The sequence below is a fragment of the Danio aesculapii genome, chromosome 14 (assembly GCF_903798145.1).
Source record: "Danio aesculapii chromosome 14, fDanAes4.1, whole genome shotgun sequence".
Lineage (NCBI taxonomy): Eukaryota > Metazoa > Chordata > Actinopteri > Cypriniformes > Danionidae > Danio > Danio aesculapii.
This window is the reverse complement of record NC_079448.1, coordinates 49,320,886-49,343,385: the sequence shown is the minus strand read 5'-3', so window position 1 is coordinate 49,343,385 and position 22,500 is coordinate 49,320,886. Positions and strand designations below refer to the sequence as shown.

The 22,500-nt window shown below is 35.1% G+C and overlaps 1 protein-coding gene across 1 annotated transcript in view; it reads left to right on the top strand.

Moving 5' to 3' along the window:
* Window positions 1–22,500, top strand: part of fstl5 (follistatin-like 5) — a 343,175-nt gene that overhangs the window by 47,022 nt on the left and 273,653 nt on the right. The window contains 1 exon segment of the mRNA XM_056472163.1: window positions 17,754–17,880. Coding sequence (XP_056328138.1) covers window positions 17,754–17,880 — 127 coding nt within the window.

Below are 22,500 nucleotides of genomic sequence, written 5' to 3'. Positions count from 1 at the left end.
TCTTCTGCATACTTCTGTTGTAACGAGTGGTTATTTGAGTTACTGTTGCCTTTCTATCAGCTGGAACCAGTCTGGCCATTCTCCTCTGACCACTGGCTCTTTTTCGGACCATTCTCTGTAAACCCTAGAGATGGTTGTGCGTGAAAATCCCAGTAGATCAGCAGTTTAAGAAATACTCAGACCAGCCCGTCTGGCTCCAACAACCATGCTACGTTCAAAGTCATTTAAATAATTGTTCTTCCCCATTCTGATGCTCAGTTTGAATTGCAGCAGATCATCTTGACCATGTCTACATGCCTAAATGAATTAAGTTGCTGCCATGTGATTGGCTGATTAGAAATTTGCATTAAAGAGCAGTTGGACAGGTGTACCTAATAAAGTGGCCTGTGTATATGTATATAAACAAATCACCCAATACTGTAGTTTTATAGGGTACATTATACTACAATACACTACAGTTTACTAAAACTAAAAAGTTAAGTATACTACAACAATCCTTTATATTCAGCATGCTGTAGGATTCATTAACAAAGTGGTTTAAATACTACAGTTTAATACACTTTACAATAGTATTGTTCAAAAAACTATGTTTACTATAATCTACTGTACTATTTTTTTCATGTGTGTGTAAACTAAGTCAAAAAGAGATGTAATGCTTTATGTATTGTAATATAATCCCTTGAAGTTTTAAATTGTGTACATAGACAAGCATGTAAGATGTAAGCTACCATTTTAATGTGGTGATGTCATTGGCCCATAAAGATTTCCTGCTTGTTATCAAACTATTTCATAACTGTAACGAGAGGCAATTCAATCATAACCCAATATACAAACAGCTATCATAACATTGTTTATCAATATCTGGATCTTTTTGGATTCTCGGAAGCTGTAGAGATTCTAAATCTAAAACAGAAAATACGTTGGGACCATTGTTTACGTCCCTCAAAATGGTCTATTTAAAAACGCTAAATAGTGTTAGCTAGCTTACCATAGTAAGGTGCATTTGCAAATGAATGTTTATTCTGCTCAAAAACAATATAAATGAACTTCTCTTTCTAATCTTGTGAGGATTTTGATCCTATAAATGGCTGCTTTCCATACAATGCATTTTTAGCATGTTACTATAGTTTGTTTTTAGCAATATAGCATGTAGCATTCGAGATTACTTAGGACAGGGTTGTCCAAACTCGGTCCTGGAGGGCCGGTGTCCTGCATAAAGCGTTGGTCACACTAGTCTTTGTGTGTGCGAAAGTCGTATGGCGCTGCGAAAAGGGGCGGGATTAAACAAGATGATTAAACATTAAAAAAAGCGAGCGATTGCTTCATGTTTTAAATTTCTGTCCATAGAGGTCCTGTTTTGATCCTCGATTGGTCTCACGCAGTCAAGTGATGCGATTTCGCAGGTCAGAGTTCACCAAGCTTGAACTTTGCAACGAAACTTAATGCATGACCTTGCGTTTCTGGTCTGACGCATTCGCGTGCGTATGAATGGAAGTCTATGGGAAGAAAAGTCAAGTGTGACCGCAGCTTAATTTAGTTTCAACCCAAATTAAATACACCTGAATCAGCTAATCAAGCTCTTTCTTGGTGTACTAGAAACTTCAGGGAGGTGTGTTGAGAGTAGTTGAAGCTAAACTATGCAGGGCAGCGGCCTTCCAGTAATGAGTTTGGACACCCCTGACCTAGAATTCAATTCAATTCAATTCACCTTTATTTGTAGAGCGCTTATACAATGTAGACTGTGTCAAAGCAGCTTCACATAAAAGGTCACAGTAAATTGGAACAGTGTAGTTCAGTTTGTAGTGTTTAAGTTCAGTTCAGTTTAGCTCAGTTCAGTGTGGTTTAATAATCACTACTGAGAGTCCAAATATTGAAGGGCAAATCCAACGATGCGCAGCTCTACAGATCCTGAACCATGCAAGCCAGTGGCGACAGCGGAGAGGGAAAAAAAACTTCACTAAAGGCGGAAGTGAAGAAAAAAAACCTTGAGAGAAACCAGGCTCAGTTGGGCACGATCATTTTAATTTCTCCGCTGGCCAAACGTCTTGTGCAGAGCTGCAGTCTCAGTGGCGGAGGCTGGAAGCTGGCCTCAGCGAAGACTCATCTGTCTCTGGAGCGTCACAGGAATCAGTCTCATGTTCTCCACTCTTCCATGACCATCACAGTAGCTGCTCAGGATTCGGCCAGGTCCAGGATATGGAAGCCTTGGGATCATCTCGTTGTTGGTCTTGGATCGAATCAGTGACTCTGCATAGTCTGAGGGCCTCGGGAAGAGTATCCCCAGGTGGAAATGGAGAATAAAGAAAATAATTAGCGTAGCTGATGTTCACAGTGTATATCAACAAGACGCATAACCTGTGTGGAAGCCCCCAAGTGGTGCACTGAGTGTATGCTTTACTGAGCAGATAGGTCTTTAATCTAGTTTTGAATTGGGAGAGTGTGTCTGAGCCTCGAACGTTATCAGGAAGGCTATTCCAGAGTTTAGGAGCTATAAATGAGAAGGCTCGACCTCCTTTACTCGACTTTGCTATTCTAGGTACTACCAGAAGCCCTGAGTTTTGAGACCTTAAAGAGCGAGTTGGATTGTAGCGAGACAGAAGATTGGTTAGATAAACAGGAGCTAGATTATTTAAAGCTTTATAGGTAAGAAGCAATATTTTAAATTCAATACGAAACTTAACAGGCAGCCAGTGTAAGGAGGATAAAATTGGGGTGATGTGATCAAATTTTCTAAACCTGGTAAGAACTCTGGCAGCTGCATTTTGTACTAATTGAAGTTTGTTAATAGAGGATGCTGGGCAGCCAGCAAACAGAGCATTACAGTAGTCCAGCCTAGAAGTCATAAAAGCATGGACTAGCTTTTCTGCATCTGAGATGGATAGAATACTTCGTAACTTAGCGATATTTCTCAGATGAAAGAAAGCAGTTTTTGTGACATGGGATATGTGATTTTTAAAAGTTAAATTGCTGTCTAATATGACACCCAGATCTTTTATGTATTCTAGGGTGAATGGTTTTGATGTTTTATGACCTGATAAATTAACCGTAAGACTTAAATATTTGTGGGGAAATCAAATGTAAGGAATGTTTGAGTAATTAAGGCACAGATGTGTTCGCTGTTGATGTTGTGTGTGCTCAATGTTTAGGACTGTCTGTTTGCCATTTACTTTATTGCTTTATTTCTAATGTCTCTTCGAAGGGCACTATTGCTTTTCATCCTGGCTTAGTAAGGAAATGAAAATGTTATGTTGGAAAGCACTTGAGACTACTTCAAGAAGATAAAATGATAGAATGTGTTTACTGGCTTTGATCATCATCTGTAAAAAAAAAAAATCAATTTGGCTCTTTGCTGTTTGTCTGTATTAAAGAAACACTCTCATAATGTTATTATGTTCACCAAGGCCACATTTATTTGATTAAAAAATTACACAAAAGTATCAATATTTCAAATAACCAGTTTTAGGGTGTAATATAATATTATAATGTCATTTATTCCTGTGATGAGAAGCCGAATTTGCAGCATCATGTGATCCATCAGAGATATTTTCATTATGCACATCTCATATGCTCTTTGATGAAAATAAACCGTTGATAAACACATGAGATCCATCATTATTTCTCTGGATATGCATGCTAAAGCCCTAATTTGGACTAAAAGGTTTAATTGAACACTTGACATGACAAATTCACCAAAGCTCAGATGGTTGAATAGCAAGTGTGTGATGATTATTGCATTCGGATTTGTACGCGTGATGCAAATAAATGCAGTTGCCGTAAGATCTCTCTTGTAAACCGTTGAAGTGTAGATAGCTTTGGAAATGTTTATAGTTTGTAAAGATGAATGTATTTTTATAATCAGTAAATATAAACAGACCTTGGGCATGAGACTGGGGGTTTTCCAGTCACTGATCTTTTTGCAGCTCTGCTTTCCAACTTGCATGAAGAAAATACTACATACGTTAGGGCTGAGTAATTAATCTTTCCAGTTGTACACATTTGTTGCTCTGCAAAGCTCAGTTCCACGTGAAAATGACTAAAAGCATGCACTGTAGTGTAACTTTTACAGCATGGGATGCGCATCATACATTGATGCACGTTCGAATCATTCATATTTTTTACAAGCGTGAAAGAGCACATGCTGTTGTGTGTGTGTGTGTGCCGTGCTTGGCCTCGGACAGGCTCGGAGACGAGCAGAGCACACACATCTAACGGCGTCTTAATGCGAGCGCTTTAATGGTCAAATACATGCACATTTGTGTTAGAGCGCGGGGTTTAGTGATTATTCATATTAACCCTCATTTGTGTAATAAACAAGTTGAGAATCAAAAGACATGTGAAAGAGAAACCATATCAGAGCCACCAACACAATCTCACGGCAATTCGTAACTTTTTGATTTAGTGGCTAATTCGTACGAATTCGTACGATCTAATTCGTACAATTTAGTACGATTTGCTCATCCGCCAATGACGGTTGGGTTTAGGGGTGGGGTTAGGTGCCAGGCCTCCTTTTTAAAAATCGTACAATTTCGAATGACTGAACTCATACGAATTAGCCACTAAACTGACAAAACGTAAATACTTTTTCAGATATTTTTCAGATCAGGCTGGAGCCACACTATTCTTAAAGTGACAGCGCGCAATATTCCTGCTCCCGCCTGTTTTTATTATTAATCAAACAACAAAAGGACAAAATCCCTCACTGCTCTTGACTAAAGGACTTTTGTAGCTGAAGTTTTTTTTTTTTTTTTTTTTACAGTGAAGATGCTTAAAGCACAGTTTAAACAACATATTTAATAACTCATTTCTAATAACTGATTTCTTTTATCTTTGCTAAGATGTAAAGTACATTATATTTTACTAGATGTTTTTCAAGATACTAGTATTTAGCTTAAAGTGACATTCAAAGGCTTAATTAGTGTAAATAGGCAAGTCGTATAACAGTAGTTTCTTCTGCAGACAATCAAAAATATATATATAATGCTTAAAGGGGCTAATAATATTGAGCTATTAAAATAGGTTTTAAAATATTTACACCTGCTTTTATTCTAGCCGAAATAAAACAAATATGCCTTTCTCCAAAAGAAAAAATATTATAGGAAATACTGTGAAAAATTCCTCTGTTAAACATCATTTGAGAAGTATTTATATATATAAAAAAATTCACAGAAGGGCGAATCATTTTGTCTTTAACTGATAATAGTTTTGTATAATCGTGATTACAATTATGACCAAAATAATTGTGATTATGATTTTTCCCATAATCCAGCAGCCCTAACATACATATGAATAGAGTGTTTGTGAGTGTTACAAATGCTCATAAACACATCTCGCAGCAGTTATTGCTGGGTTTTAACTCAGGTCGGTTATTCATAATCTCAAATCACATACAAAACTAAGTAACTAATATTCATGGTTCATTTATTAATTTTCCTTGTGGGTTAGTCCCTTTATTCATCAGGGAAATGATCCGCCAACTAATCCAGCATATGTTTTACGCAACGGATGCCCTTCCAGCAGCAACCCAGTTCTGGAAAACATTCATACACACTCTTTCACATCATACATTACGGACAATTTAGTTTATTCAATTCACCTATACTGCATGTGTTTGGGCTCTGGGGGAAACCAGAGCACCCAGAGGAAACCCACGCCAACACGGGGAGAACATGTAAACTCCACACAGAAATGCCAACTGACCCAGCCGGGACTCGAACCAGCGACCTGCTTGCTGTGAGGTGACATTGCTTACCACTGAGCCACCATGTCACCCTAATATTCATGTATGAATATAATTTTTTTGCTAGTGCAGTACAGACATGTAAACACTGCAATCAAACTATTATCGTCATGTAGAATTTTTACCGCATTTTGCAACAGGAATGTCTATACACACACGGCTGTTTAACACTATTCTCTGCACCTACCGAGTCAATGAAAGACCACAGACATCATGAAATGCGGAGGTTTTTTCTCCCATACCATGTGCGATATCAAATTTATCAAAAACACACCTCCAGCAGTTCATGCTCACATCCAATATCTCGTTTTCCACAGGGGGCATGCATGAAATGTTCCCAAATGAAAGTGAAAGTGCCAAACTTCAGTTGAAGTCGACAAATTAAACATGAAACACCCGAAATTACATGAGACTCATTACTGGAAAAGTGGATATCGTGGTGACACAGTGACGTTAATTGAATTATGTGCTATAACATGTAAAACGGGATCATGAAAGGAACATTCAAAAAGCAACTCATGTAAACACCTTAATCATATTATTGTCTTATTCAGATTAAGGCAAATAATTTGATTACTGATGTCCATGTAAACGTAGTTATTCAAAAATTACGTATCAGTGCCTTCCTAATTGAATCTTAAAAAAGCCTCACTTTAAAAGTTGTCTAATAAAGCCTTAAGATGCAATTTTTTAACATAATGCTAAATTATGCACATTTTGGGCAAAGAAAATGTAAAATTATTTCATATTTCCTCTATAATATGACAAATTAAACTGTTGTTTGCTACTTTTTATTATGAAAATGATTATAATGACCAAGATAATACAGACAAACCCATTCTGCTCATGTCAATGTCAGGGTGTCCTGATTCATTTAAACTATAACCAGATATATATAGTCCATAGTCTGAAATATACTTAATAATTCAACTGTCCTTGCAGAGTAATTTTAATGACTTCATCTGTTGACTTCAGTATAGACTCCCATCACTTATAAAAGATCCTTTGCACAGAAGCAGGCTTCCCTTTAATGAATCAACAGTGGACATATATAATGAAATATAAGCCAAAAATAGGTGATGGTGGTGGAGGGTTTTTGCGGGGTTTCATTTTGCGAGGTGACATTTAAACACTGACTGCAGTTTAATGATATTGAAACAAAGCCGGAGGAAGATATTTTGCATGACCTTTAGGACACTCATGAGGTTTGACAAGATTGCAGGCAAATTCTGTCCATCTTTTTTTGCCTCTTTATATGCAGTTCAGTATAATTAGAGGTTTCCGCTGACAGTTTACATGATGACAGAAAAGTCACGTTGACACAAATGGCCAACATCTGTCACTGCCCACAGCCCAACTGTTTGACAGACTGCAAAATATAGGCGAGATTTTTCACAGGGATTTGTTAGTGGACCATTTCCAGACTTTAACAGTCCCTGTCACTTTCCTTGACATGCCGTAAACAGTCACATCTCTGATTCTCCGGATGGGACACGAGAGGAAGCAAGGCTGCTGAAAGATCTGCCTTGTGTTCCTATGAATATACATCGAAATTACACTATTTCACTGTCAAAATTTTGCTGAGAACACACAACATGGCAGCTTCCAGGGGCGTAGGAGCAATTATGAATATATAATTAGGCAACTCATGAATATTAATTAGGTTGCTTGACTGAATTGCCGAAAAGCAGGTTAAGGGGTGTGATTTTTGGACAACACAGATTTGTTTAGCTGTTTTTTGATGGAAACCTGGCATCTGCTTGATCATAAAGTGAAACGTTTACACTTTTTACACTTTCTTGAGTATACTTCCTTGAGTGTTGTTGTTTGAGAATGATGTTCCACAATTTGAAATATTATTCATCTTTTCTTCATCTTTAAGCAACTTTGACACAGTCTACATTGTTAAAAGGGCTATATAAATAAAGATGAATGAATGAAGCATAGAAGGAATAAAAGAAAAGCTCTGCATAGATAGTCTCAAAGTGGTTATTATATCATAAGCACTATTTCTGAATGAATGAATAAGCTTTGGAGGTTAGTTATCCTCAAAAAAGTGGCTATTCTCTATATCAACAAGCACTAATTCCAAATGAATAAACAAATGAATGAATGAACGAATGAATGAATCAATGAATGGAAAAGATCTGCAAAGTTAGTAATACTCAATAGTAGTTATTAAAAGTTCTAGAACTATTTCTAAATGAATGAAAGAGAGAAAGAAAGAATGAATGAATGAATGCATAAAAAGCTCTGCAAAGTTAATAATTCTCAAATGTGACTATTAATAGTGGTAGCACTATTTCTGAATGAATGAATGAAATAATTAATGAATGGATGAATTAATCAGTAAATTAATAGAAAAGCTCAACAAAGTTAGTAATTATCAAAAGTGGTTATTAATAGTGCTAACACTATTTATGAATGAATGAATGAATTAATTAATGAATCAATCAATCAATCAATAAATCAATCAATGGAAAATATCTGCAAAGTTAGTTATTCTCAAAAGCAGATATTAAAAGTTCTAGAACTATTTCTAAATGAATGAATGAAAGAGTGAAAGAAAGAAAGAAAGAAAGAATGAGTGAATGAATGAATGCATAAAAAAGCTCTGCAAAGTTAGTAATTCTTAAAAGTGGCTATTAATAGTGGTAGCACTATTTCTGAATGAATGAAATAATGAGTGGATGAATTAATCAATTAATCAATAAATGAATGGAAAAGCTCTGCAAAGTTAGTAATTCTCAAAAGTGGTTATTAATAGTGCTAACACTATTTCTGAATGAATGAATCAATTAACAAATTAATCAATTAATGGAAAATATCCGCAACGTTAGAAATTCTCAAAAGTGGTTATTAAAAGTTCTAGCAATACTTCTAAATGAATGAATGAATGAAAAAGTTCTGTAAAATTATCAATTCTCAAATGTGGTTATTCTCAATATGAATATTTTAATCACGAATAATCTTTTCCCAGCACTAAAATATTTTGCTGAATAATTATAATAAATGAGTTTATGCTAATATAAACAGGGCTTAATTTGTGCCTCCAGATCCGGCACCTCTGAAATCTGATCCAGCACCTCATTTTACCGATCACCCTCCTCAACCGCCCACCTCCCCCATCTGCTGTTCACTTTCAATTTCTTCAGCGACTCCTCAACCCTCTTCAATTTCGTCCGCAACAACCCCGCCGTTCTTCACTTTCGTCCGCGACACCCCTCCACCATCCAACCCCCCCCCCCCCCCCCCCCCCCCCCCCCCTCCACTTGCATGCGTGATATCTCTACATCCTCGAGTAACATGTCGGATCCGTTACCCCGATCTGTTCCGGGACCTCACTATTCACAAATTAAGCACTGAATATAAGGTATAATTTCAGAGAAGTAGGGTAATTGTAAATGCACTTTTTTGTTATGATTCAGCACATGCTTAAGAAACAATGAAAGATAAAAAAGATAAAGGCATTATTATATATTATTATTTTTTAATAATTTAAACAATAGTGACAATGTTATTTTATGTTTGATTGTTTAATTTCTCTACCTGAAAACTATTAAACTCTCCAGAAAACAATAAAGCACTGTTTATTTCACTTTATCTTTGCTCTGTTGTATTTATACAGGCTTGTAATGTATTACAGTTTATGCAAACACACTGCATAGAAAAAGACTTGATCATCCCAATCTATCTAAATTATTAAAATATTTCCAAATAGAGCTATTCAGTTCATCTGGTTGAATTATAATCATATTGCAATATACAGTTGAACTCATAATTATCAGCCCCCCTTAGATGTTTGTTTTTTTTTTTTTTTTTTTTGTCTTTTTTAAATATTTCCCAAACAATGTTTAACAGAGCAGGGAAATGTTCACAGTATGTCTGATAATATTTTTTCTTCTGGTGAAATTCTTACTTGTTTTATTTTGGCTAGAATAAAAGCAGTTTTAAATTTTTTATGAACCATTTAATTTCAAAATTATTAGCCCCTTTAAGCTATATATTTTTTTCCGATAGTCTACAGAACAAACCATCATTATACAATAACTTGCCTAATTACCCTAACCTGCCTAGTTAACCTAATTAACCTAGTTAAGCCTTTAAAGTGTCTTGAAAAATATCTAGTCAAATATTATTTACTGTCATCATGGCAAAGATGAAATAACTCCGTTATTAGAAATGAGTTATTAAAACTATTATGTTTAGAAATGTGTTGAAAAAAATCTTCTCTCCATTAAACAAAAATTGGAGGAAAAAATAAACAGGGGGCTAATAATTCTGACTTTAACTGAATATCACAGAAAAAGAAAATATCGCACTGTCACCTTTTTTTTTTTTTTTGTATTGCATAGCCCTATATACATATTGATTTAGATTTAAACTTATTAAAACTTAAAGTCCATATTAAAGAGTTTATTGTATGTGTTTGCCAGCTGATGATTACTCTCTGTCAGTAGATATTTGGTGCAGGTGTTTGTTCGTTCACTCAAGAAGCCAAATATCTGGATTTTATACTGACTAGGCTTTAAAAAGCATCAATTTGTTTAGGCACCTGCTGTAAAGGCTCCGCAGTATTTTGAAAATGGGTGGTGAGAAGCAGCTCATTTGCATTTTTGGACACACACACACACACAAGCAGTGCATACTGAACTAATAAACTATCAATACAGTATTTATTTAATAATTTTTTTAACTGTGGACACCTGAGACTTATATTTTCTCTTGTAAAAGGGGCATAATTGGACTTCATATCACAAATCATAATGGGCATAGCATAATTAGGTCCAAATATACATTTACAAATGAGCAACAGACTGGGGAATCAAAACAGGCAGGATAAAGTAACTTCTGAAGGCCTTATTTCCCCATCTGACTGACTTTGTTGCTTGATAAATGTTTTATTAGCTCTTGAAGCTCACCCGGCTGGACGGTTTAGTTTAATGTTTTAAAGGCCATTTCCAGCTGAAACATATTTGCACAAATGAAACCAACACATGGGCTGTTTTCTTCCTCCCTGAAGCAAATGACTGCTTTTACAGTGAGTGCTAATAGAATGGTGTTATTGTTGTGAAATCCGGTAAGCTGCACAAATTTGAGCCCGCAATTGTATTTCTTGAACCTGTGTATATTATAGCCACACTGTTTTTTTTGTGTCACATAGTGTGTAATCTGAATGTTTATGCATGTTTTACAGCCCTGCATGTTTTAGTCACAATTCACAGTTGAATTAGTCAGAGATGTGGCCCTCATAGGAGAAGAACAGATGAATTAGCTGCAAACGTTGCTTGAGAGCAAACAATCCATTTTTGGAAGGTGGTTGACATACTAAATAAGCCATCAGGAGGAGTGTGTTTAGAGTCTGATGCTGATGTTGTTGGTCAACACGTCGGTCAAGATGTTTTATACCCCAGCGGAAGAAGAAATGTATAGAAGTTTGTTTACTGTATGAGTAAAAATGGTGTAATTCAGACTATTTTGCTTCCAATTATGAGTTTAAATATTACAATATGAACAATTTTGAAGATTTTCTTTCTTTATTCTCTTTCTATTATTCTTTTATTTAAGTACAGACCGCCTGAAGTTTGTTTATTTGAAACAACAAAAACTAATTCTTTCCACATCCCCTTGGTGGAAATGTTATTGCAGTTTGTGTGGGATGCATAATATATCATGAAATCAGCAACAACAATTACTCTTGTCTTGCTGGTGTTAGTCTCTTATGTAAGCATACGCAAAGTCCACACCGATTTCTAACTATGAAGTTTCACTGTGTGTGGCCAGATTTATTTTATTTTAGTTTTTAAATAAATAAATACAACACGATACAATAAAAAAAATAGTTTTAAAACTTTTTTTCCTGATGAACAGCACGTACACTGAGGTATCTGAAACTCATCCTAGTGCCATTGCTTTTCCGAACTGTGCAATCAAGAACAGCTTATTTTCCGCTGAGCTTTCCAAACACCCTCCATATTTCACAACATCAGCTTGAAGTCAGGCACACGACTGGCCCAAAAAATGAGCAAACCTGTGCTACCCATCTGTGCTTTTATTTCCATCTCGCCATGCATGACTATCATATTTCAGCCTGTCTGAATGCCAACGACAGAGAGAGAGAGAGAGAGAGAGAGAGAGAGAGAGAGGGGTATATAGTAGCCCATTTTATAAATATATAGATACCACAAACCAAGAGGTAAAGACTGAACACATCTGTATTATGTTTTATGTAAATATATGTACACTCGCCGGCCACTTTATTAGGTACACCTTACCAGTACCAGGTTGGCCCCCGTTTTGCCTTCAGAACTGCCTTAATCCTTCATGGCATGGATTCAACAAGGTACTGGAAATATTCCTCAGAGATTTTGGTTCATATTGACATGATAGCATCACGCAGTTGCTGCAGATTTGTCAGCTGCACATCCATGATGCGAATCTCCTGTTCCACCACATCCCAAAGGGGCTCTATTGGATTGAGAGCTGGTGACTGTGGAGGCCGTTTGAGTACAGTGAACTCATCGTCATGTTCAAGACATGGTGCGTTATCTTGCTGGAAGTAGCCATCAGAAGATGGGTACACTGTGGTCATAAAGGGATGGAGATGGTCAGCAGCAATACTCGTCTTGTTGACGATGCTCAATGGGTACTAATGGGCCAAGAAATGGCAAGAAAATATCACAACACCACAACCAGCCTGAACCGTTGACACAAGGCAGTATGGATCCATGCGTTCATGTTGTTGACGCCAAATTCTGACTCTATAATCTGAATGTCGCAGCAGAAATCGAGTCTCATCAGACCAGGCAACATTTTTCCAATCTTCTATTGTCCAGTTTTTGTGAGCCTGTGTGAATTGTAGTCTCAGTTTCCTGTTCTTACCTGACAGGAGTGGCACCCGGTGTGGTTTTGTGCTGCTGTAGCCCATCTGCCTCAAGGTTGGACGTGTTGTGTGTTCAGAGATGCTCTTCTGCAGACCTCGGTTGTAACGAGTGCTTATTTGAGTTACTGTTGCCTTTTTGTCAGCTCCAACCAGTCTGGCCATTCTCCTCTGACCTCTGACATCAACAAGGCATTTGCGTCCACAAAACTGACATTCACTGGATATTTTCTTTTTTTCAGACTATTCTCTGTAAACCCTAGAGATGGTTGTGCGTGAAAATCATAGTAAATCAGCAGTTTCTGAAATACTCAGACCAGCCTGTCTGGCACCAACAACCATGTCACGATCAAAGTTACTTAAAACACCTTTCTTCCCCGTTCTGATTCTCTATTTGAACTGCAGCAGATTGTCTTGACCACGTCTACATGCGTAAATGCATTGAGTTGCTGCCATGTGATTGGCTGATTAGAAATTTGTGTTAAAAAGCAGTTGGACAGGTGTACCTAATAAAGTGGCTAGTGAGTGTATACTGTATGCTTTATAATGTATATATTCCTTTCTATTTTATTATTGTTATATTGTCAATTTTTTTCATCAATATATTGTTATTACTACTATTATTTAAATTTAAATTATATATATATATATATATATATATATATATATATATATATATATATATATATATATATATATATATATATATATATATATTTATTTATTTATTTATTTATTTATTTATTTATTTATTTATTTATTATTATTTTTTTTTCCCTGCAATATGTACCCATGCATGCCATGCCAATAAAGTGGATTGAATTTGGCTTTTAGAGAGAGAGAGAGAGAGAGAGAGAGAGAGAGAGAGAGAGAGTCTAAAGATTGAACGCTGTGCAGCCACCTATAGGGACAGTCATCATAACTTTATCAGGTGGCCATAAATCGTCTACGCCACATCTATGCCAAGTGTGTTGGCATTGACTTTCAAATGAGGGCTGTCTATCATTCGCAATGTTCAGCGCGGCTCATGGTGTGACAGTTTCCCAGCAGGCCGAGCGTTTCGAGGGTCTCCTACTGCATCTAAACTGTGCTCAGTGATTGTGTACTGATCAGTGTTGTGTTGTGCATTCAGAGCAGGATCTTCTTTATTTCTGTGTCTCTGTACACAACGGAAGACTAGAGCGCTGCCAACACTGTGATTGCAGGCACTTGTAGTCTTGGAGTTGTAATTTATGTCGCCCTGCGCAATAAAGTGTGGTTAATTTTTGGTCATTGAAAACGTACCGAGCATATCAGATTGCCTGAGTGGCTCGGCTCGACTGTAAAAATGACAATATAGAGAGGAAATGAGGCAACAAATGTGCTTTTATGTGTGTGTTTATTTATTTATTTATTTATTTTTAATAAGTTAGTAAAGTAAGTTAGTAAACAAAAAAAGTGTTTCAAATGAAATGAAATATAAACTCTGTATCATATCATAAAGTGTGCTTAACTGAGTAAATAAATAATAAATAAAAAGTACATTGATTATTTGCATTGTGTTAAGATATTAAAGTTAGAATTGCAAGACATGGACTGACAATTTTATTTTACAGTGTGTAAACATGTTAACAGTTTAATCACTAAACGAAATATAATTAAATAAATCAATTTATGTAAATATAGTGTCAATTTCATTTCATTTCATTTATTTATTCATTTTCTTTTCGGCTTAGTTCCTTTATTAATCTGGGTTCACCACAGCGGAATGAACCGCCAACTTATCCAGCATATGTTTTACGCAGCGGATGCCCTTCCAGCTGCAACCCATCACTGGGAAGCACCCATACACTCTTGTTCACACACAAACACTACTGACAATTTAGCTTACACGATTCACCTATTGGGAAACCCAATAGCACAGGGAGAACCTGCAAACTCTGCACAGAAACGTCGGCTGGTTTGGTAATGACCAGAACCAAAGACGTTCTTGTTGTGAGGTAACAGTGCTAACCACTGGGCCACCGTGCCACCTATCTAGGAAAGGAGGAGAGTAGGGGTGGAAGGGTGGATTCTGTAAAACGAAGATGACTGTGGTATGTAACCGAGGGCATTTATAGTGGCTCAGGAGTCGTCTGATTGGTGAATCATGAATTGGATAATGCAGGACCAGCCGCAAGCAATCGTAAGCATGTGATCCTCTCGAAATTAATTTATAAATAAAGTTCACCTAATTTATCAGCTTACTTACAGTAGTTTCTTAGATGCTTCCTCGTTCAAAAGCATGGGACTCCAATGTGTTTTTGCATCAAAATGCTGTACGTATAATATATGAACAAAATATAGACATGCAAAAGCTGAACTTTTTGTCCTATTTTCATTTGTAAAAGAAAATGTGTATTATAAACTGGCATAGTATAAAACCTTTAATATATTTAGTCTATATTCAATACATTATATTGCTTTATTGTTCATTTATTTATATTGTAAAATTTTTTTAAATAGTTGATTTATTTATCTTCATTAAATTTGTCTTTATATATATATATATATATATATTTTTTTTTTTCTTTTAATTAATACTTTTTTTTTATAAATTGCTTAAAAAAATATTTTCTACAGTTGAAGGCAAAACATATTAGCTCTAGTATCTGGCAAAATAACTACTGTAGTAACATTATGTACTGCCATCATGGCAAAGACAAAAATAAATAAATTATTAGAAATTAGTCATTAAAACTGTTTAAAATTGTGTTGGAAAAAATGTTCTTCCTATTAAATGGCATCTAGGAAATATTTGTATAAAATTATTAAAACTTCACTGAAGGGCTAATCATTTTGCTCCCCCCACCCACCTGCCTGCCTGTACGCCCGCCCGCCCGCCTGCCCACCCGCCTGTCTGTCTGTCTCTCTGTTTCTCTGTCTCTATCTCTCTATCTATCCTGTTTGTCTGTCTGTTTATACTATATATATTTTTTTGTCTGTGTTTAAGTATGTCTGTGTCTTAGTCTAAATCTTGGAATAATTTATTGAATATATATATATATATATGTATATGTATGTATATATATATATATATATATATATATATATATATATATATATATATATATATATATATATATTCAATAAATTATTCCATTTATATGTATGTATGTATGTATGTATGTATGCATGTATGTATGTATTATATTTTACCTCCATTTCAATCATTAATTTATTTTTATTAATATAATTAATTGATTCATGTGAAACATATAATTGTAAAATATATATTTTTTATATTTAATAAATGTATCATATATCAACTTACTTTAAACACTCATTTCTCCTTAAAAACACTTAAAGGTTCTGTGAAGTGCATCGAAATATGCACTTTTATTGGTTGTTTATCTCAACCGAAATACGAAGAGAGGGTGGAACACAGAGTAGTTCCTACCTTTTTCAGAAAAAAAGAACAAAATCGGCAATTCTTGATTGCCAAATTTCAACAGTAAAAATGGAAGTTGTTGCAAGAGGAGAAGCTGCGTGAATCTTTTCTTCATTTAATAAATGACTTGCGCCTCAGAAGGCAATCCTGACACGCTGTGAACACACGGTGCAGTTTGAAGGCGTCAGACAAAACAACATTTCAGATGTTTTACAAGTGCTCAGCCTGCTGGTTTATCCATTCACACATTTTTATAATCACATGATCTCTTATAACAAAATCACATGACCTTTTTTAATGTGCATACTGGAATTTGTTCGCTAAAAGTGTTTCGATCGTAGTGTATGCACATTTTTTCTTATCGAATAAAAGGTTATCCTACTCAGTTGTGCGCATATCTTTTTTTATGCGCATTTTTAAAATGTATGTGCATCTTGATGTTTCCATCAACCGATTTTTTTAATTTATTTATTTATTTATTTATTTTTATTTATTTTTTTTACTCATGCATATACAATATTGGCATAAAATTAGGTGGACGGAAACGGAGCTAGTGAGAGTGGTTGAGCTCAAGTGCATCAAATGAAAAGCAAATGAGAAGAGTCTTGAAGGGGGCGGGGCAGGCCCGATACTAGAGAGCATTTGATTGGTCATGATGTGATAAGAAACTGAAGCATGAAGTAATGTGAATAAAACCGTTGATCCATTTAGATGGAAATGACGAACCGCAGCTTTATACAGTTGAAGTCAGAATTATTAGCCCCCCTGTTTATTTTTTTCCGCAATTTCTGTTTAACGGAGAGAAGATTTTTTTCAACACATTTCTAATCATAATAGTTTTAATAACTCATTTCTAATAACTGATTTATTTAATCTTTGACAGTAAATAATATTTGACTAGATATTTTTCAAAACACTTCTATCCAGCTTAAAGTGACATGTAAAGGCTTAACTAGGGTAATTAGGTTAACTAGGCAGGTTAGGGCAATTAGGCAAGTTATTGTATAACGATGGTTTGTTCTGTAGACTATTGAAACAAAATTAGCTTAAAGGGACTAATAATTTTGACCTTAAAATGGCTTTTAAAAAATGTAAAACTGCTTTTATTCTGGCCGAAGTAAAACAAATGACTTTCTCCAGAAGAAAAAATATTATCAGACATACTGTGAACATTTCCTTGCTCTGTTAAACATCATTTTTTAATATTAAAAAAAGAAAATAAAATTCAAAGGGGGGCTAATAATTCTGACTTCACCTGTATATTATATCAGTTTTATATCTTTGAAATGCTAATTTTGCACACTAGCTTATAGATATCTTAAAAGCTAAAAATACTAATACTAACATCTAAAAAAACCTTTATTTTAATGTCTTGAGAGCTTTACACAGTGTTAAAAAACCCCTTCAGAGCTCAATTGAAACACAGCCTTGTGAATATAGATGCCCAGCTTAAAAAAGCAGCTCAATCTGATGCGTTCTCAGACATCACGATAATATATTGATCCTGTTTTTTATCTTTATTTCCTCACGGTGCTCATTATTCCTTAATTGATTCAAAGCAGATTTAATCTTGCCATCGAGTGTGGGCTGCTTATTGAAAGCATCGAGTTTAAAGCCACAGTAGATCTGCGTCCTCCTTTATCTGCTCTAATTAGCACTGTTTGTTGGAAAAAAGGCTTTAAATGCATGTGTGTATGTGTGTATTGATGTGTGTTGTTGTGTTGCAGGAGTGTAATGTGCAGGTGTTGGGCGGTCGTTCTGCTCTGGGCCGTGGCTCTGATGGCAGAGGCTCGTCCTGGTAAAGAAGGATTCACCCCGCCGGCGTATCGACCACTCGTCCGCTTCCGTCACAAGGTATCGATCTTACCTATTTCATTATCCATCGCTTTTACAACAGCAGACTGACTTCTGTTGTGTGTGGCCACTTCACCATGCTAATTACCAGAGTGTGATTTTTCATTTTAGCTCCAGTTTATGGTGTAATGATGAAAATAAATAAGTAGAGTGAAACAACTAAAAGCTTGGCTAATAGACTAGGGTTTTACGCTATACAAAAATAGCAGTTTTCCATATTTTGTGATTCATGTTTTCAATTTTCCCTGTTTATTTCTGCTTATGAATTGCATTATGGGACTTTTTTCCAACAACTTTTAACCTTGAAAAGTTTGAAAAGGTGACTTTTTGTGATATATTGTCTGGTCGGTGTAGTATATTATACTACAAAAGCCTTGCAATAAACTGCCAGTATATTTTTTGTTATTTTACAGACTTATTTCTCTCTATCTGTCGGTCTGTCTGTCTGTCTGTATATGTGTATGTATATGTGTGTGTGTATATATATATATATATATATATATATATATATATATATATATATATATATATATATATATATATATACATATACATATATACATATACATATATATACACATATATATATATATATATATATATATATATATATATATATATATATATATATATATATATATATATATATATATACATATATATACATATATTCATTGAAAGAGAATGCAATACTTTTGCTTAAGAAAGCAAATTATATATATATATATATATATATATATATATATATATATATATATATATATATATATATATATATACATATACACTGTTGAAGTCAGAATTATTTGATATTTTTTCTTCTGGAGAAAGTGTTATTTGTTTTATTTCGGCTAGAATAAAAGCAGTTTTTAATTTTGTACACTATTTTTTTTCAATAGTCTACAGAACAAACCATCATTATACAATAACTTGCGTAATTACCCTAACCTGCCTTGTTAACCTAATTAACCTAGTTAAGACTTTAAATGTCACTTTAAGCTGTATAGAAGTGTCTTGAAGAATATCTTTTGGTCAAGCAAAAGGATTTTTGTAGTTATTTGGGACAATGTCCAGTTTCATCAGTCACTACTGGTGCAAGAGCAGTTAGAACATTACAAGCCAACGTGAAGTGAATCTTTTCAAAGTTCGTAAAAAAAAAAAAAACACCCCAAGTGTGAATTGGTCATGTTTATATCAAGTTGTTAGAGTGGCTGTCTGTAGTATTTGTAACCTAGTAACCAACAGTAAGCAAGGCAAGCAAAATGGGGACAGCTGATTAGTCGCGGTGGTGCAGTTATTATTTGCATTAACACTTTATCTCTTGTCCAAAACCACCTCAAGCGAGTGTTATTTATTTATTTATTTTTTTTTTATTATTATTTTTTCATCACTTTCCATCACTTGTTTCTGATGCAGACTTCAAAATGACCATTAACAAATGGGAGATGGAAACTAGCTACTGAATTGTTTTTCCCTAGTGCATGGTTAATGAGAATGTATAGATGAAATTATCTGGCCAGTATAAATTGAAAGACTTGATTAATAAAGTTGTTGTATTAGTAATTGCAGTGCAATAATTCATTCATTCATTCTTTCTTTCTTTCAATAAGTAGAACTTTCTTTCAATAAATAACATTCATTTATACTTTTGTATGCAACATATTGAAGAACATGGACGTCTTTAAGTATTCAACATGAATATTCTGTCAATATGCTGTCTATTTTTAATAAATGCAATGCTAGAATAAAAGGCAGTTTTTCATGATGCAGTAAAGCTGAACTGTTTGGCCAACACTGTAAATTTAATGACAAAGTGGGAGGACAACAAATAGTTTTATGTTAACTTATTGTAAAAGATTAATCAGGCTTCAACTAAATAGATTTATTTTATACTGCGTTTACTTAAATATGTTGATTCAACAAAAAAAAAAAAAATGAAGAAAGCAAGAACTTTTACAGCACTGCACTGTAAAAAATACTGGGACTCCACACCACCACCAGTGTGCAGCATCCACATGGATGATGCGATGGCAGCCACAGGACAACGGCGCCAGTACGCTTACCACACACTAGCCATAGGGGAAGTGGAGAGACAGTGATAGAGCCAATTCAGTGGATGATTGGGAGGCCATGACGGTTAAGCGCCGAGAAACAATTTAGTCAGGATACTGGGTTACACCGCTACTCTTTACGAGAAGTTCCATGGGATTTTTAATGACCACAGAGAGTCAGGACTTCGGTTTAACGTCTCATCTGAAAGACGGCACCAACTGACAGTATAGTGTCCTCTTCACTTTAACAGGGGCATTAGGACTCACACAGACCACAGGTTGAGCGCCCCCTGCTGGCATCTTGTACCATAGAAACTGTTCATATCCATCAAATAACTGCAAAAACAATCAAAAATCAATCTCTTACAATTGTGCTAATGCTAGCATTTGCCATTTAAGCGCTAATCATCTTTGAAAGTTGTGATTTCCACAAATTAGTTATAAGAATTTATTATATTTACTCTAAAAATATCCTACAAGTGTCGAAAAAATATATATACTTAAGAAATTATCTCAGTATATTCATGAATAAATAACAAGCTGTGTCATGTAAATGACACTTCTGTAAATGATCAATAGTTAATACTTTTCAGCAAACAGTCAAGTCTGACTGCAGAAATACATGATATGAAAACATTAGTCTTGCTTGTCTAACTTTACCATAAAGTGACAAATCAACCATTTGGTCGAGCATGTTTTTGAAAATTTATTACAAACTACTAAATAATTTTCATTTCACCAAGCACCAAAACTTAGTAAAGTTAGGGCTCTTGGAGAGTAGTATGTAAAAAAAAATAGGCTTACCTTTCAAATTTTCACCAAAAATCGTTCACAAGTCAGGAGTGATTTCCTTGTTTTTGACTTCAATTGTAGAAGCAATATTGTCATGTGTGCTGTTGATTGAGTTAGTGACAACTAGTGGAATTTTTTACCGAAAGGTAGAGATGGATCAATCAGGTTTAGTTAAGTTAGGTGGTACTCTCAATAAAGTATAGTCGGTCAAAATAAGGTCAACCATTTGGTTGAGCAGGCAGTTAAAGGGTTAAGTGTATTAAACATGAAGCAATTAAGTTGTCTCCCAAAAAAACTTTAAGAATTGCATTGTTCCAACTCATTTTAATTAAGTGTAACAGTAGGACCCTGACAACGGAGTTAAGGATCCACATGCAGTTTATTAAATAGATTAGTCAGGCAGGCAACGGTCAAACAGGGGCAAACAGAAGCATTCAGGAAATCCAGAACTGTAGTCAAGAAACAGGTGAAGGATCAGGACAGGCGGCGAATACAACAAAAACAATAAAACAAGGCAAAGGGTCAAAACACAGCTAGAAAAGACAAGAAAAGAAAACACTAAGTGGTGTTACAATAACAAGACTCAGCCCAGATGCGTGTGTGTGTGTGCGTGCTGTGTGTATAGACCGCATAATCAGTAAGAATGATCTGTGTGTGTGTCAGTCGAGATAGTTTGCAGCTGTAGCAGGTGTTAATTGGCACTAAGCATCATGGTAGTTGTAGTTTGGTTCAGCAGTAGCATTGTAGTTCTCCAGCGATCTGCATAGACTAGATCGCTGGTAATCGTGACTAAGTATTTTAACAAGCAGCAAAAGTTGAGTGTGTAAAAATGCTCGCTTCCACACAATTTGTTCATGATGTCGCGACACAAATAAACTATTTAACTTAACAAATGTAGGTGGATTGAATATAAAACATTTAAGTTTTCCCCAAAAAATCAAGAATTTATTTTTTTTAGCTCATGTAAAATAAGTAGTTTAATAAAGCACCAAAATATGTTATTTTCAGTGTAGGGCAGTAAGAGTTTGTTTAGTTTGCTGTGTGTATTGTTTTGAGAGCACTTACAAACATTTGAAAAAAGTGTCAAATCTATTTGGTGAAAAAATCTTATTTTTAGAACCACTCGTTGGATATTGAACTTCAAAACTCATGTAATATTTACAAAAATGCCACCAAATGTACTTCTTTTTAAGAGCCTGGATTGAAAAACTTGGTGTAAACTGCAGCTGTTTGACAAGAGTAAACGCATGAACATATTTATACAAAAATATAATGAAGGTTTGGATCTGCAGGCAGAAGCTCTAGCTGTGCAGACATCATGATGAAGCAGCGCAGTGTGATTGTGTAATTGAATGTTTATTGACTGGTCATTGCAGTGAGTTTGTGCACCAACACAGTCAGATTCCAGCAATTGAAGCATAATACAGCTCTAACAAGCTTCACTGCTTCCCTCGACGCTTCTCCCTTCATCAGCTCCATGAGCAAATGTTCACTTTATATAAGCGATCAATTAAACTCTGACTGAAGGACAGAACAGGGGCTCATGGGCTCACAATAAAAAACACAATAACAAAATGCTATTGATGATAGTTAATATTGATTGCTATTATTTTTGCATGTATACAAAATACAATGCTGGCAGCTGAATGGGGAAAAGGGCAAGTTTATAAAACACAAGTTCTCTTATATAAGGACAATGAAACTGAAACGCCTGGTTTTAGATCACAATAATTCATTGGTATGGTGTAGGGCCTTTTTTTGTGGCCAATCCAGCATC